General features: G+C 28.8%; 1 protein-coding gene across 1 annotated transcript in view; it reads right to left on the bottom strand.

The window, feature by feature from the left end:
- Nucleotides 1-16,239, bottom strand: part of LOC117175423 (hydrocephalus-inducing protein homolog) — a 195,245-nt gene that overhangs the window by 99,177 nt on the left and 79,829 nt on the right. Inside the window, exons 23-31 of the mRNA XM_033365130.1 lie at nt 13,891-14,126; nt 13,585-13,782; nt 13,443-13,506; nt 11,963-12,180; nt 8,812-9,021; nt 5,803-6,009; nt 5,428-5,583; nt 5,282-5,360; nt 5,008-5,190 (exon numbers count right to left, since the gene is read on the bottom strand). Coding sequence (XP_033221021.1) covers nt 5,008-5,190; nt 5,282-5,360; nt 5,428-5,583; nt 5,803-6,009; nt 8,812-9,021; nt 11,963-12,180; nt 13,443-13,506; nt 13,585-13,782; nt 13,891-14,126 — 1,551 coding nt within the window. The remainder of the gene's footprint in view (nt 1-5,007; nt 5,191-5,281; nt 5,361-5,427; nt 5,584-5,802; nt 6,010-8,811; nt 9,022-11,962; nt 12,181-13,442; nt 13,507-13,584; nt 13,783-13,890; nt 14,127-16,239) is intronic.

The raw sequence follows: 16,239 nt of genomic DNA, 5'->3' as shown, positions 1-16,239 counted from the left end.
TGATTTTGCACCTAGATAGTATTTGGAATTATTTAAATAATAAGTGTTAAATTTAATGAAAAAAAAATATTTGAAGATATAATTGGACTTAGTATACGAAATTGGACATTTAGTTACAATTAATGGTCCTGAAAATCTTACAAAGGATTTAAACTTTTATAAATTATTTTTTCATTTTTGTATGATAAGGTGACTATAGTAATTTCAAAAGAATAAAAATGTCAGTTTGCTGAATTTTGAATTCTATTTACTTCATTTGAATTCTTGTGAATTCGCACTGCATCTGTGGAAATTCCCTTTAAATCCACTGGAATTTAATGGATCTTTATTGGTGTTCCAATTTTTTTAACTGCCCGGACAATTTTTTAATTTACCTTGAATTCTTGGATTCACTCGACTATTATTATTACTATTATTATTAATTTATTCTAAATTCTTTTAGATTCCTTGAAAAACACTTGAAAACTTATTTTTGTCAGTTCTAATCAATTCAGTTCATTTTTGGTTTATTTTTTGTGAATTCATCCTGAAGTCTTCTAAACTCTCTTTGAGTTCTTAGGCATTTCATAAAATTCTTTTGAACTCCATTGCATTTTTACATTCTCATCAAGAGAAGGTATTAGATTCGTGTAAAATTTGCCCCCCCCCCCCCGTTTTTGTCAAATGGCCACGTTTTGAGACCCCCTGAATCCGAAAGACAGGTTTTCACGAATGTGTCTGTCTTTCTGTGTGTGCGTGTGTGCGTCTGTAGATTTTTATTTTGTGAGGACGATAACTTTCGAAAGAATTGACAGATTGGATTGGCCTTTGGTATACACTTTTAGTGTCTTGAAATAAAGGTCAAGTTCATTAGCCGGCCATTTTGGGTGAAAATTCAAAAAGTGAGCGTATTTTGACAATTTTTGAGACCACTTTTTGTTAAATTCAAAAATTGTCTGTACGGATATACATAGAATTCAATCAGATGAACAATTTATCCTAATGCCTTTTTTCATCAAACCAAAATTTACCACAGTTATAGCATTCACAAAATTTCAAAAAACACACGAAAATCAACATTTTAAGTCAAATAACGCATGGTATGAAAAAATTCAAGAGAAGAAAAATGTTTCTTTTCCAATCCCCTACAAGATTGTTTAAACACCTTTTTGATTTTTCTGAAAAAATTTAAAATTCAAATTTTGACAGAATAAAAAAAGAATGAAAAATAAAAACTTACATTTTGCGGTTAAAATGTTCAAAATGGGTAAAACGATGACTTAACAAAAATTGTGCATTTCAAAAAGATCTACAAATTTGTTATAGATAACTTTTTGATAGCATCTATATTTTGTGTTTTAATCGTGAAACAAGATATTAACAATAAAAAATCTGCTCGCTGCGTGGGCAAATTTTCATCACAACTTATGTTTTTTAATTTTCCTATTCGTCTAATGTGTGGGTTTTCAAAAAATTTACTTTTTTTTAATGTTCAGAATAACGTACAGCCCACAGATCTTTACCAATTTCGACAAAAAAAATGGGGAAAAAGGTAATAAGATATCTTAGAGAGTTTTCCAGCCTGATTTTTGAATTAGGTTTTCAATTTTTTTATAAATAAACAAATATGACGAAAGAATGGTCTTTTTTCTAGTTGACGTTCCCGGTGCTCGTCAATAACAGGATAATGATTGAAATCGCTTAAGTTGCATAAAATAGCATTAGATAAGGATATATTCGTTTTTTTCTATATCATTTTTTTCAATTCGGAAATTTATGATAATTTTACCTAAAGCCATAATTTGTTGATTAATCTTATGATTTTGTAAACAAATCTAATAAAAAATGCATTATTAGGGCGTTTGTCGAGAGAAAAATTCGGTTTTTTCACTGGCAGTCTTTTCAGTTGGGAACTTCATGTCAATATCAGCAAAATTTATAATTTTTTAATCAATTTTAGGATTTTTTAAAAACAAATTTAATAAACAAATGCATTATTAGGGCATCTATCGACGGAACAATTCTTTTTTGTTTCAATATCAGACTTTCAATGGGTATCTTCATAATAAATTCGGCAACTTTCATGATGAGTTGACACATTTTATGATTTTTAAAAACAAATTTAACGAACAAATGCATTATTCGGGCATCTGTGTACGGAAAAATTAGTTTTTTTTTCGATTTCAGTCGTTTTAATTGGAAAGTTTATGATGATTTCAGCAAAATTTATAATGGATTGATAAAGTTTATATATTTTTAAAAACAAATTTAATAAACAAATGGATTATTTGAGCATCTGTCGATGGAAAATTGATTTTTTTCGTCATCCGAATTAAAACTGTTGACATCGAAAAAAACTAATTTTTCTGTAAAAAATGCCTGATTAATGCATTTGTTAATCTAATTTGTTTAAAGAAATAATAAAATTTATCAACTTATTATGAATATTGCTGAAACTCTTATTAACTTCCCATCTGAAAAGACTGGCATTGAAGAAACCGAATTTTTCTGCCGACAATTTCCCGAATAATGCATTTGTTTATTAAATTTGTTTAACAGATCATAATATAATTTAAAAAATTATGAATTTTGCTGCAAATATCATAAAGTTCCGAATTTAAAAAAATTTACGTCGAAAAAAAAAATTTCTGTCGAAAAATGCCTGATTACTGCATTTGTTCATAAAATGTCTCTTGCAATATAACTAGAAAATAGTATGATTATTAGCTAATATTACTTCATGAAACTTAGGCGATTTCAAAACTTTTAAAACAGCATTTTTCAAATTTTTTTTGTTTAAATCGCTTAATATTTGTGGGCTGTACGTTTTTTTGAACCAACAATGGAATGTTTTACCCACTGTGGGCCGGGAATGGGAGAATGAGATCATATGAACTCCCATTTAACACAACGCTGCTGAAGGTTGTTTGAACTTCTCAGCATAAAATACTAACCAGCTATGACTCTTGGTTGAAACTAACCGCCTCCCACCCCCGCCCCCAAATCCACGTCAATCGAAGTTTTGTTGGTCACTGAGGTAGAGATTTAATTTAGAAGTTGAAAAAACGTAAGGCTGGTGTTTCGACCGTACGTGCTACGTTTAAATCGTAAAAATAAAATTGGAAATGAGTAAATTCAGTTTTTGGAAAACCGGCAGATGTTGCAGTAAAATGTTTAATAAAAAACTTTTTTAAAGAATGCGCATTTTTTAAAAAAAGAGACAGTGAAACTACGTCTGTTTTAATATCAATGCATGTCATGAATTGTAATAATATACTTTTATGGAAATGATATACAAGTTGAGATACAAATTCAAGTGCGAAGCACGAGATACGTGATGAGAATGTATTCGTTAAAGCCGAAGAAGCTTTAACAAAAAAAAAGTTACTATCACTAAATTACTATTGTCGATGTTTTGACTTTAAGTTTTAAAAAATCTGGGCACAAGTGTAAGCAATATACAAAGACCGAGCGCGGAGCGCGAAATAAATATATTATCGAGCGCGAAGCGCGAGAACCAACAGTCGCGCTCAAACTTGCGAGCGAAATGAGCAGCGCGCGCAGCGCGCTACGAGAATATCCCGGAAAGCGAGCAGATTTTTTAAATTTACTTTAAACTGAATGAATTACATTACAGTATGTATGAATTCACCTTGGGTTCTTATTCATTTTATCGATTTCTCTTAAATTTTCTTAATTACTCTTAATTTATACTGAATTTTTAAAACTGTTTGAAATAAAATTGGATTCTTCCCAAGTCACTCAACTCTACTCAATTTATTGGATTTTTATTTTACTTTTGGTAAATTTATCCTGAAGTCTTTTAAACCAACCTTGAATTTTTATGAATTTCATTAGACCCTTACATTTTAATTTTGTCTAAATTAACGTGGTTTTGATTCATTTGAATAAAAAAAGCTAAAATTGAATTTTTATCAATAACTTTGAATTCTTATCATTTTCCTCATAATCTTCTACGTTCACTCGAATTTTTTTCAGTAATTGTTTTTCTGTATTTTTTCATTTTTTGTCTTAAATCTTGTTGAACTTTCCCTAAATTCTGATCCCTGCCATTTTACTTAATTTGACGGAAAATTTGCATTTTTTAAATTCTGTTCAGTTCACTCAAATTCTCATGAATTTCACAAAAATCTCCTGATTTTCCCTGAATTCTATAAAACTTCCTACCGTTTTACTGAAATCAATGGAACTTTTTGGATTTTTCCAGTTCATTTAATTTCTTTGAATTTTACTTCAATTGCTTCAAATTAATTTTGAATTCATGATATAAAATTTACATTCATATATTTTCAGAAAAATAAAGAACTTGGAGGCGGGCTAGCGTTTGGAAAATTCAAATATTTGTTGATCACCCTAAAATGTATTATAGGGATTAAAAAATATTCCAGACCATCTTATAAGATTTTAGATTTTTCCTGAACATTGAAGAAATTCCAAAAAATCTCTTTCAGAACTTTTTAAACGAGTACCAAAGATTTTGAAACATTAAAAAAAAGGTATAGTAACGTAGAAAAACAAACATAATTTCCATCTAATTTTATAAATAGAAGAATATTTGCGAGCATTCCAGAATTTTCTAGAAAGTTCGAAAATAATGCAGAATTCTCAGCTTATTTAATACAGTCCAGAAAACTTCAGAATTTTCAGAAAAGTTGAGAACTGTCCACATTTATAGAATTCTAAAAAGCTTTCAAGGATTATTTATAATGTTGAAGAATATTCAAATATTGAGTTATGATTTTATGTTGTTGAGTAGTGTCGTGAAATAGTTTTTTATCAACGGAATTGCAGCAATGACCGGCAATGTGTAGACCTGGGTTCGAATCCCAGCGGAACTAAAAAGGGATTTTGTTTACAGCTAATCATTTTGGTTTATAATAGTGGATCAAAAACCGTCATTCCATTAGTAAAAAATTAACATTCGAATATATTTAAAGAATACTAAAATAGGTTAAGCATTACAGAAATTTAATTATTTATAAATATTACAAATGAAATTCAACTTGCCAATAAGGTACTCGGGTGTGAAAAGACCGGATATCCCTCCCTTTCTGTGTTCGGATCTATGCGTCTCAAGAGCGTATGAATTTTCTTTCATAAATTTTTTAGCCAGAAGCCTTTCAAAAGCCATATCAATATCGTTCGCGCTAGGTATAGCATCTTCGATATCAATTATTTCCCAATCTTCGTCTTAAACAAAAATAACAGAAGCTTTATATTTTTATCTGATTTAAATAAAAAAATGCATATTTTTTACTATATTCTTTTTGTATCGTTGCACCTGTAGGTTTTTTTAAATCTGCTTCTGTAACTGATATACAGCAGCTTTTTTCTTCATAGGATTCATTTTGAGGAAGGTCCTTGAAGAGAATATTTCATAAATCAAGTAAAAACTCAAACTGATAAAAAAGTATTTTTTGGACATACTGCTTTCATGTAGTTGCCCTCCAACGATTGAATTGCGTAGTATCCGAACTCAAAAGGATAATTTTTGAAACTATCAGTTTTGGGAAGACAAAAGTAAACTTGAGGAATCACAGAAAAACCTCTGAGATGCACAGGAAATGGTGGAGCAAGTTCTATCTATAAAGTTGGTATATTTTTATCTTCTTCTGTAAATTTAACTTTTTTAAATAATACAAATTTCGATTTTAACGTGATAATTAGGGAAAAATAATTTGTGACTCGGACATCAACATCATTAAATGTGATTTACATCTAACAAATATTAATTGGATTGCCTTTATTTCTAAAAAAAGTTAATAATAATGTGAAATATTTTATTTTCCATATATAACCTACCGCAATTTGGACTTCTTTTTCGAATGGACCAATAGTGTCTGGCTGGTAAGTTATCTGAAATAATACGTTGGACATAGGTTCTACTTTTCCGTTATTCGGTTCCACTTTTAAATTTTTCGAGAATGTTCCTTCTTGTATCCGGAAACTGAAAGGAATAAAACACTGGCTTTCTAAATGAAAACTTGCTTGACATTTTTCACAAAAAATCTGGAAAGAAATTTACTAATATTATTTTTAAATAGTTTTGTACTTAGGTAAAAATGTTATCAAATTTAATGTGAGGCCTTTTAAAAACTACGTAACACATCCAGGGAGTAGGGGTCAAGAGGCATTGTTATTTTTCTTGACATGTTTCAAAAAACGTCACCTTTTTCTCGTTTTCACTTAAATGCGAAATGAATGAACAGAACCAAATAAAAGATCAATTTTTTTTATTGAAAGGCGCTCTTTTTAATTGAAAAGTCTATTATTTTTTTCAGAATTATAGTCAACCTAATTTATTCCAAGGGCCCAGAAACGTAAGCATTTGGATATTCCAAGTGTGCACACCACCTCAACTGCGAGTCTTTAGATGAGTTTGTCAAGCGACTTTCATTGGCTGCCCCTGTCTTGTATCGACATGCGCGCTTCCGGCTCTTCGGGCCCCTTTCCAATTATCCAGCCACTGAAACGGGCAAAACCGTACAGGGATAGTGTTAAGATGTAAAGGGGTATCACTACTTGGAATATTCTAATTTTAGAGACTTGGAATATGTGCGCGTTGGAATAAATGAAAGTTAACTGTAATCTCTTTCGTTTAAGAATTCTACGATTTGTTTGAATATTAAACTATTTTGTTAAAATTTCGCTTTTTCCTTAAATTGATTATTTTTAGTTGAACATTCAACTATTAAATTTTTGATTGAGAATTCACGAAAAATGGAACTATTTTGTTTACTATTTGTTTATTTTTTCGAATTTGATTTTTTAAATAAAAAGTTATCTATTCCATTATTGTTTTTGGTTGAAAATTCAAGAATTTGGTTGAAAAATGTTGTATTTTGTTCTGATTTCGTATTTATTGATAGAATGTTAATCTTCTTAATTGAAAATTAAATTACAACAAACTCTCTCTTTCAGTCAAGTGTCGGAGGTTGCCTTCGAATGGCCTTGGACTGATTTCGTGGGGACAGAAACATATACAGTGAGGGCCGTCTGACTCGTTTCCAGTTATAATATATATCTATAAATATGATGTTGCAACCGCTCTCGTCCTTTTGCCCTGAGAAACTGCGTGAGCCAGCAGTTCTAGAAAGGCTGAGAACGGGGTGACTGAAAGCGAGATTTTAAAAGTTGAACAACTTTGTTAAACATTCATCTTTTTGGTTGAAAATATAAACATTTTGTTAAAAAATCTTTTTTTTTGTTTTGTTTGAAAATAATTTTTTTTAACTGAATATTTAAAATTATTTCTTGAAAAAAGATCCTACTCCTTCTTCACTCCATTGGGAAACGAACGACAAAACTTCTGATTTCTGGTCAGGTGTTTTTCCAATTAAGCTATTATATTAGAGGGATCAGAATAAGAACTCGTTTTTTAAGAAAATAACGGTAATTTTTAGCTAGGTGTTAATGGTACAAGTAATTATTTTTAAATGAATCTGCTATATCATCAGAGATGGTACCTTACCGGCAATAGATCAACCCTCCGAACCATGAAGGCAGAAAATCTACACAATATCGATCAAGTTAAAAATCTTCAATAACAGAAAATGTTTAACGTCTTAATCAGACTAGATGGAAAATAATATTCTTAAATTAAAATTATTTCCTGAAAAAAGATCCTACTCCTTCTTCACTCCATTGGGAAACGAACCACAAAACTTCTGATTTTCGGTCAACTTTTTTGATGAAAGTTCGAGTTTTTGGAATGAAAAATTTGATCGTTTTCCTACAAAATTCTACTGGTTTAAAATTTATATTTTCAGATTGAAACTTCATGTTTTGCAGATAACTCATATTTAACTTTTTTGCTTAAAACTCATATTTATCGGTAAAACGTTTAACTGCTTTGTCGGAAAATCCTTTTTTCGTTTTGAGATTTAACAAATTGGTCGAAAATTCGTCAATTTAGATGAAAAATTAAGTACTGGATAAAAAATCACTTTTTTATTTGACAATTCATATTTTCTTTTTCAAAATTCCACTGTTAACTATAGGATTTTCTTTTTGGTATGATAATTTAACAATTTGGTTGAAATTTTTTTCTCTCTCAACTGAAAAATCTCTTCTTGTTAAAAATTAAGCTCTTTTGTTCAATATTCGGATTTTCTATAAAAATGTATCTCTTCCAGCAAAAATATTCTCTTTCTTCTGAATAATGCAAGTCTTCGGTTAAAAATTAATATATTTTGTTTGAAGATTAAACTATTTCGTGGAAAATTCATCCTTTTTGGCCGAATTTAACTGTTGTTTATTGAAAAATTAAAATAATTTGTTTGTTTAAATATAAAATATAATATAACTATTTTGTTAAAAATTGTATTATCCTAAAGATTTGACTACTTGGCTGCAAATTCCAATGTTTATGGTTGAAGTTAATTGGTTTTCGGTTAAAAATTCCATTAATTGTAAAAAATAGTTTTTTGGCCCAAAATTAATTTATTTTATTGAAAATTCAATTATTTGGTGAAAAAATCATCTTTTTGGTTATAAAAATTAACTCTTTTTTTATACATTTCACTATTTGTCATAAAAATTTAACTGGTTCATTACAAATTTATATCTTTTTGGTTAAAAAGACAACTGTTTTGTTGAAAGTGCAAAATATTTGAACTTAAAATCTTAATCGTTTCATATTGAATTCAATAAGGTATCCATAAATTAATTTTATTTTAAAAAATGCATGCCCCTGCTATTAAGTGAAATCAAAGAAAAAACTTGGACAAAAAAGGGGAGGAGGTTGTCATTTTTGACGTAGTTTTTGAATGTCACCCATATAGAAAGTTTACATTTTTCCGTAAAAAGTACCTGATGGCCAAGATCAATATAATTTTTTGTAACATTGAAGCGAAGTTTGTCTGCAACTGCGCTGATTTGTATAATTTCCGGAGAACCAAGCACAATTTCACACAATATTTTGGCTTCAATTTTTAGTGGCTCGAGTCCATGAAAAGCCAAATTTGTATATTGAGTCGTATAGGGTAATAACATCCCTTCTTGAGGTGATATTTCTATGAACTAATTACGATTTTTGTTAGAATAAGAAAATTATGCATTCCAGGCCTCACATAATGGTTCCTAAAGTTCCCTATTTTCAAGATATAGTTCCCAAATGATACCATATTTTCAGTCCATAGCCTAAATTTGTTAAATTTGTAATAAAATCGAGACATCAACCTTGCTCTCTTTCAGTGTCAACCTTTCACTCTTCTGATGTAAAAAATATATTTAAAACTCTTTTTGAGTATTCAAATTTATAAAATGTAAATTGAAAACTTTTGAAATAAAAAATGTTCAGTGGAGAATTTAAAAAATGTAATTAAATCGGGTTGTTCAGTCTAAGTTTATATTTGCTTGTTAGTAAATGTCGCATGACAAAATGCTTATCATCATAAGAGTAAATTGTTATATTTTTGTGTATCCCAACTTTTTACAATGTTTTTGCAGGCCCTGAAAGTAACTTCAAACTTGGACAGATTTTTATATGTATATTAGGATGGTCCCAAAAAAGGCCTACATTTTTTTTTAAATTGCTTGCCTAAAAATTATTTTTTTTTTGGTGTCAAAATGTCTCCTGAATTTTTGTAAAATTAAAACGAAAAATATTTAGGGCCTTTTAAGCTCATATTTGCAAAAAAATGCTTTTGCTCCTTAATTCTTGCTGTTAATATATTTTTTCACACAGGCTTACAACATACTTTAATTTATGTAACTATTCATGCCAAAGAAACGGAATCCATAACAGTGGAAATTAAAATAAAATAATAATTTTGTCAAAAATGGCTTAAGCAGTAAAAAATCAGAAAATCAGAAGGAAATAATGATGGATATACTTCCGGTTGTTGCTGTTTTTAGTTTTTTCTTTTCAATTTTCTGGATTTTTTAAAATAATAATTTATAAATTAGGAATTTTAATTATAAAAATTTATTATTGGGAAATAATGTTGTTTTTGACATTTTTGTGCTGCCAATAATATTTCTGGGAAAATTAAAAATGAATCAGGGTTTATTTTAAAAGAATGATTAGCTTTGATGATTTTAAAATATGTCTAAAAACAATCATCACTTTTTAAAAAAAATTTTCAGGATGCGACAAGATTCGAAAACATAAAAAAATTACTTAAAATTTGAAAACATTTCAAATAATTTAGAACAAAACTGTAGATTTTACAAGATTTAAAAATAAAATTCTAAAACTTTTTAAGAGTTTTGGAAGATCTTAAGTTAAAATTTGTTTTTGAAGATTCTAAGGAAAATATTTTTTTTTTCAAATCAACTTAAAGATAATATTTAAAATCACTTTCGATCCTTTCAAAATGATTTCCTCAAATTTCGGAAAAGATAGTAGTAGATTAAAAACAATCCTTCATTTTTACAACAGTACATAATCTTAGTAAAAATTAGAATAAGCTTGAAAGGTGGTTGGTAAATATGAGAATGTACAAGAATAATTTTTTGAATAATTTATGGTAAAGTTTAAAATTTTTAAAATTTGAAAATTTCCACTATTTTCAAAAAAGAATCTGAGAGATTTACGGTATTTTTGTTTAATTTGCAGAAATGTTTCAAAATTACTGATTGAAAATTAATACGGTCGAAGAAAGGAAAAACAGTTTCGGTGCTTGTTTCAAAATTAAACTCTTTCGTTGAAAAGTAATTTTTTGGTTGAAAATCTATCATTTGAGTATAAAATGAATAAGTTTTTGCACAAAATTAATCTATATGGTATAACATTTATGTGTTTAGTTGAGAATTCAACTGTTTGTTAAAAAAGAAATTTTGGTTCAAAAGTTATATTTACGGGTTAAAAATAAAAGTGCTTGGTTTGAAATTCCTCTCTTTTAGAAAATATGTATTCTTTTTCGGTTCAAAATAGAAATTTGTTTTGTGGGATAAATTCAACTGTTTTTGATTTAAAATAAAAATTAGTTTAGATCGAAATATCAACTATCATTTTTCCCTGAGTATTTATCCAGACGCTCTCAACTCTAATGAGCGAATATGAAGAATTATGATTATTATTTGAAGCATAGTACAAGTTGCGGCCAACTGTTGGCGCTGCGTGTCGGGACAGGTGATTGAATTTGAAGGTTTGAAAATTCAAAGTGTCAAACGGTGCCAAAGTATGTATTTTATCTGAAAAAATGAATGCGATGACTATAAAGTCAAAAAAACGGAGGTGTCAATCGTCGCCTCACGTGAAGCATCGCCAATTTCCGAAGGACTCAAAGCCGAGTATGTTGTGGTTAGAAGCGGTGTCAAATCCTCTCTTGACGAAAATAACCTACAGAGAAGTCCATGAAAGCGGTTGCCAGAAAAAGAGGGCTGAGGTAGCCCGTGATGTTGATGCTAATTTTAATACATTTACTTTTAATTATTTTACGTGTGTGCTATTATACGAATTGTAAATATGTTTTGAATCTTAAAATTGAATATAATGATCAATAAAATGAAAAATGTATAAAGACATATTAAAAGTAATTTATTGTACTTTATATATATCTTTCTCACTTTGTTTATCCAATTTATTGAGAAATATATTTAATTTTAACATTTTTCACATATATACAATTTATATATGACACACACACGTCACACATTGATACTTTTAGTTCAAGTTGTGGCAAATTGTTGGCGCTGTGATTCTTTATATTTCTACAATTGAGTTGATAGGGCCTGTATTTATCTTTTTGGTTTGAAAATTAAACCATCAGGTTAAAGATGAACTTGTTTGTTGAAATTTTGATTTGTCGTGTCTAAAGTTTTCAAACCGATTTTAAATTGTCTCGAAAAGCTTAGGAAAATTATATCGATATAAACTAAACAAAAAGTAAAATGTAAACTTGAAAAGAAATTATTATTCAAAATTGCTATTTTGTTTGATATTTTTTGCTAGTTTTTATCCCATAGGGACTGTGAGACCTGAAATTATTTAATTATTTGACAAAAAGTAACTAACTTTGTTTATAAACTCGATTTTGGGTGGCTCGGTGTTAAGACTTTGCAGTGCTTTCAATTCTGGTTCTTCTAAAAGATGCGAATCGATCATCCTCATTAAAAATCCTCTTACTTCGTCTGCTGAAGTGGAAAATTCATCATCCAAAATTTTATTTTTTGCCCCTATTGCGTCTTCTTTTTTAGTTTGGCTTATGTCATTTGGTTCATTTATTTCGGGTGCTATAATGTATTCCATAAAAAGAGTGAGCTCTTGCTATTTTAAGATTCATCTATTTCAAGGCTTACCTATTTCAAGACCCTTATGCCGGGCTTTTTCAAATTGCGCTGTCCGCCACCTTCTACCGCGGTCCCTGTAGGTCTCGCCCGTCTCAGTGGCTGGCCAATTAAAAAGAGGCCCGAAGAGTGGGAAGTCCTCGTTGGTATGAATTGAATATTTTAGCATGACGCCATGGGAATGCGTACGGGTTTTTTGAGAAAATATTTCAAAAGTAGGCGTAAGTCATAAATGTAAAACTAGTAATATTTGTTGGTATAGCATGTATTTTCTCAGCCACGCGCAATTCTTTTGTCTATTGACGATTTTTCATTGTTATGAATTTAAATAAAATATATAAAATACGATATTACTGTATCAGATCGATTTTATCAGAATCGGGTACTCTAACCTCAAATTTCGGATAGTTTATTATATTTTGTGAAACTGAAAGGTCTTAAACGATAAAAAGGATAAAACAGAACTCCTCAAATGCATTCTGTACTTGAAAAATACAACTATTCAGACCTTTATAACTTACTTTTACGTTTAGAATATTTTGTCCAAAAAGACGTATGCAGTCCCATGTCAAGATGTGTCAACTATGCTATCCTTCCTTAAATTTCTACCTATCCTAACATGATCATGACGTCATGCCACAAAACTTAATATTCCACGAAATGATTGAGTTGTTTTTTGATTCTAATATATTGATTTTTAGTTGGCAATTTGTATTACTTCAGGGAAATGTTATGTTTGTCAACACGTAAGTCAACAAAAATCATTTCAAAACAGTAGCATGCATGATGCGCAAATAGGTAAACATGCACTGAGAAGAATGTTGAGTTAGGCCTACTATTCAGTTTGTAAGATATGGTACTGCTATTTTGTTAGTTTGGACAAAGCATTTGCTTCGTTACCGGTACTAACTGAATAGTCACTGCAACTAATGAAATTGATGAACTAGCTAATAAAATAGCAGCAGAATATCTTACTAACTAAATAGTTGGCTTAACTAACCATTTTTTCAGTGTACTTACAGCACCCTCATCGATACAAGAACGTGGCAGCCAACCAACGCCACTTGAAAAAAATCACCCGACGAATCGCGGTAGAGATCAGCTTTGAAATCCTCAATTGTTTATGTTTTGAGGATCTTGAAATAGGCAAGAGTTTACTTTATTATATTTTTTTCAAAACCCTAAATTATTATAATATTTTTTCTTACTATTCAAGGGTGGCTCTAAATTCCTTAAACATTCTCTGTTATCTTTTCTTTCTTCATGTGATTCCTAGGATTTAATAAGGATTTACATTATAAATATAGTGAACTGAAAAAACATAATAAAGATAATCGAAAAAAAATCTACGGTAGATTTTGTTTCCAAAAGATTAATGGAAATGCTGTCCTGAAGCCACTCGAATCTGTAAGACACAGGTATTGGCATTTCGTTTAAAAGAGCCAATTTACGACTATCACTGGATCCCAGTTCGCAGCTAAAGTAGAGCTCTCTTGGTATAGGGATAATGGTTGGAAAATTCACTTCCGCTTTGCACTTGAGTCTGTCCTGCAGAATAAAAGGTTTAAATCTTTAATGATTAAATAGGTCACAAATATAAAATCTAAGCAAATATAAAAAATTTATTTTTTTACAGTAATTAAGCTATTTAGATACCTTATTGGGATGCTCCTCATATTCTAATTTCAAAGTTCGTTTTATTATTCTTGACTTATACTTTTCTTCGAGATTAAAAGCAAAGTAGACTTGAATTGGAATTTGGACATTTTTTTGTAGAATAATATCCATTTTGTTTACTGTTTCATTGGATTCAGTAATTAAGTGGAATGGAGGATCCAGAGTGAGGTGGGTGTTCAAATCCAATCCCGATTCATTAATTACGTAAAACTCATCTGTAAAGTAACCAATATTTCATCGAATCTTATCTAAATATTTAATTAAATTTGAATCCTATTCTTGGTATTCGAAAAAGTGAAAATTCATTTGATAATTCAGTGATTATTCGCTGAGATTCCAGACATATTTTACTGGGTTTTCAGTTGGAAAAGTTACTTAAATTTCAATAATGCTTGCTACAACTTTTAGTGTCAGTTTATCCACTTTCAATGTTGTTGCAGGTCAGGAAATTTCAAGAAGTCGGAGAAAGTCAGGAAATTTAAAAGTGGTCTGGGAAATTAAGGGAATGTCTGAAAACCTTGAAAGTTCGAAAATTCTCGATAAACTGAAGTTGAAGTTCATTTGATTATTTTATTGAAAATTATATATCTTAGTGGAAATTTCATATTTTTGACTAACACTCATAACTAATGATTTATCATGCAGAAAATTGATCTGATTGTTGACTAATTCATACTTTTGGTGGGAAATTAATTTCTTTGGTTAAAAATTTAACTATAATGTTGCAAATTCCTTAAAAAATGTCAATATTTTGTTGTATATTCGTGTATTTTGTTAAAAAGACATGTTTTTTGATAGAACATTAATATTTTTGGATAAAAATTTATCTTTTTGGTTGAAAATGTATTTCTTAGGTTAAAAATTAGTATTTGAAATTAAAAATTAATCTTTTAAATTGAAAATTTAACTGTTCCATTTGTTATGGATATTTTACCTTTTTTGAGAGATATTTAATCTTCTAGGTTGAAAATTCATCGGTTTGTTTGTAAATTTAATTCTTCCATTAAAAATTAAATTCTTCACATTAATTTAACTTTTCTATTTTAAGTTGAAAATGTAACTGTTTTGTTGAAAACTCAAGTACTTGGTTAAAACTTAATTTTTTGATCTGAAATGTAGCTATTCTATTTTCGGTTGAAAAGGATTTTTTTAGTTATTTGATTAGAAATCACACCTATTTGGTTGAAAATTAATGTGTAATTTAAAGTTTTAAACATTTTGTTCAAAATCTGTTTTTTTTTTGTTTAAAATTTAACTACTTGATGAACTACATTGTTAAAAATTCATTTGTTTAGTTCATAAATCATTATGTAGAATATTGATCTTTTTTTGCTGATTCTTGGTTGAAAATTTATTTTTCTCACTGAAAATTTAAACATCCTACTTTTGGTTGATAATGTATCTTTTTTAGTGGAAAATATTTTTGCAGAAAATTTATGTTTCGGGTCAAAATGTCAACTTTTTGATTATATATTCATCTTTTCTGTATAAAAATTAAACGCTTCTGTCAGATTTTTTTTATTTTCAAAATATTTTCCAAACCAAAAATGTAATTATCCACTTTTTCAGGGTTTCTTTTTCATATGAAAATTAATTAATTTGTTTAAAATCTCAAGATTGCATCTATTGCGGTAGAAATTGCATCTTTTTTTTGCTATCAATCACAACTGTTAGGTTGGAAGTTAATGTTTTGGTTGAGACTTCAACGATTTGGTTAACAAATTTTTTTCTTATTTCGTTTGAATCTCAACTACTTAGTTAAAAGTTGAACTACTTGATTAAAATTTCATTTTTTGGTAAAAACCTATCGTGTAGAATATTAGCATTCTTGTTGACTAATTTATCTTTTTGTTTGAAATTCCTTTAAAATGTTGAATAATTAGTAGAAAATTTGTGGATTTTGCAAGAAAGAATATTTTTTGGTAGAAAAATCATCTTCTTGGTTCATAATTAGTCTTTTTTGATAAAAAAAATTGATTTCATTGGTTTAACTTTAGATTTTTAAAAATTTTTAATTATTTTTAACTGAAAATGTAACTATTCTATTCTAAGTAAAAAATGTATCTGTTTTCAGTCGAAATTCAAATATATTGTTGAAAATTTGTCTTTTTTGGTAAAAACTAATTTCACTAGTTAAAACTTGTCTTTTTGGTTCAAATTTAATTTTTTTCGTTTTGTTGAAAATTTATTTATTTTTATTTTTGAATTTCGTTTTCTAATTGAACATTTAACTATACCAGGTGTATACATATGAAACCGGTATTTTTTCAAGAAAAAAACACATTTATTTCAAGAGAATGATAACAAATATTTTATTCAAAGTATGCG

This window comes from Belonocnema kinseyi, chromosome 6 (assembly GCF_010883055.1).
Source record: "Belonocnema kinseyi isolate 2016_QV_RU_SX_M_011 chromosome 6, B_treatae_v1, whole genome shotgun sequence".
NCBI classification, from domain to species: Eukaryota; Metazoa; Arthropoda; class Insecta; order Hymenoptera; family Cynipidae; genus Belonocnema; species Belonocnema kinseyi.
The sequence above is the reverse complement of the archived record's forward strand: the minus strand, read 5'-3'. Positions and strand labels throughout refer to the sequence as shown.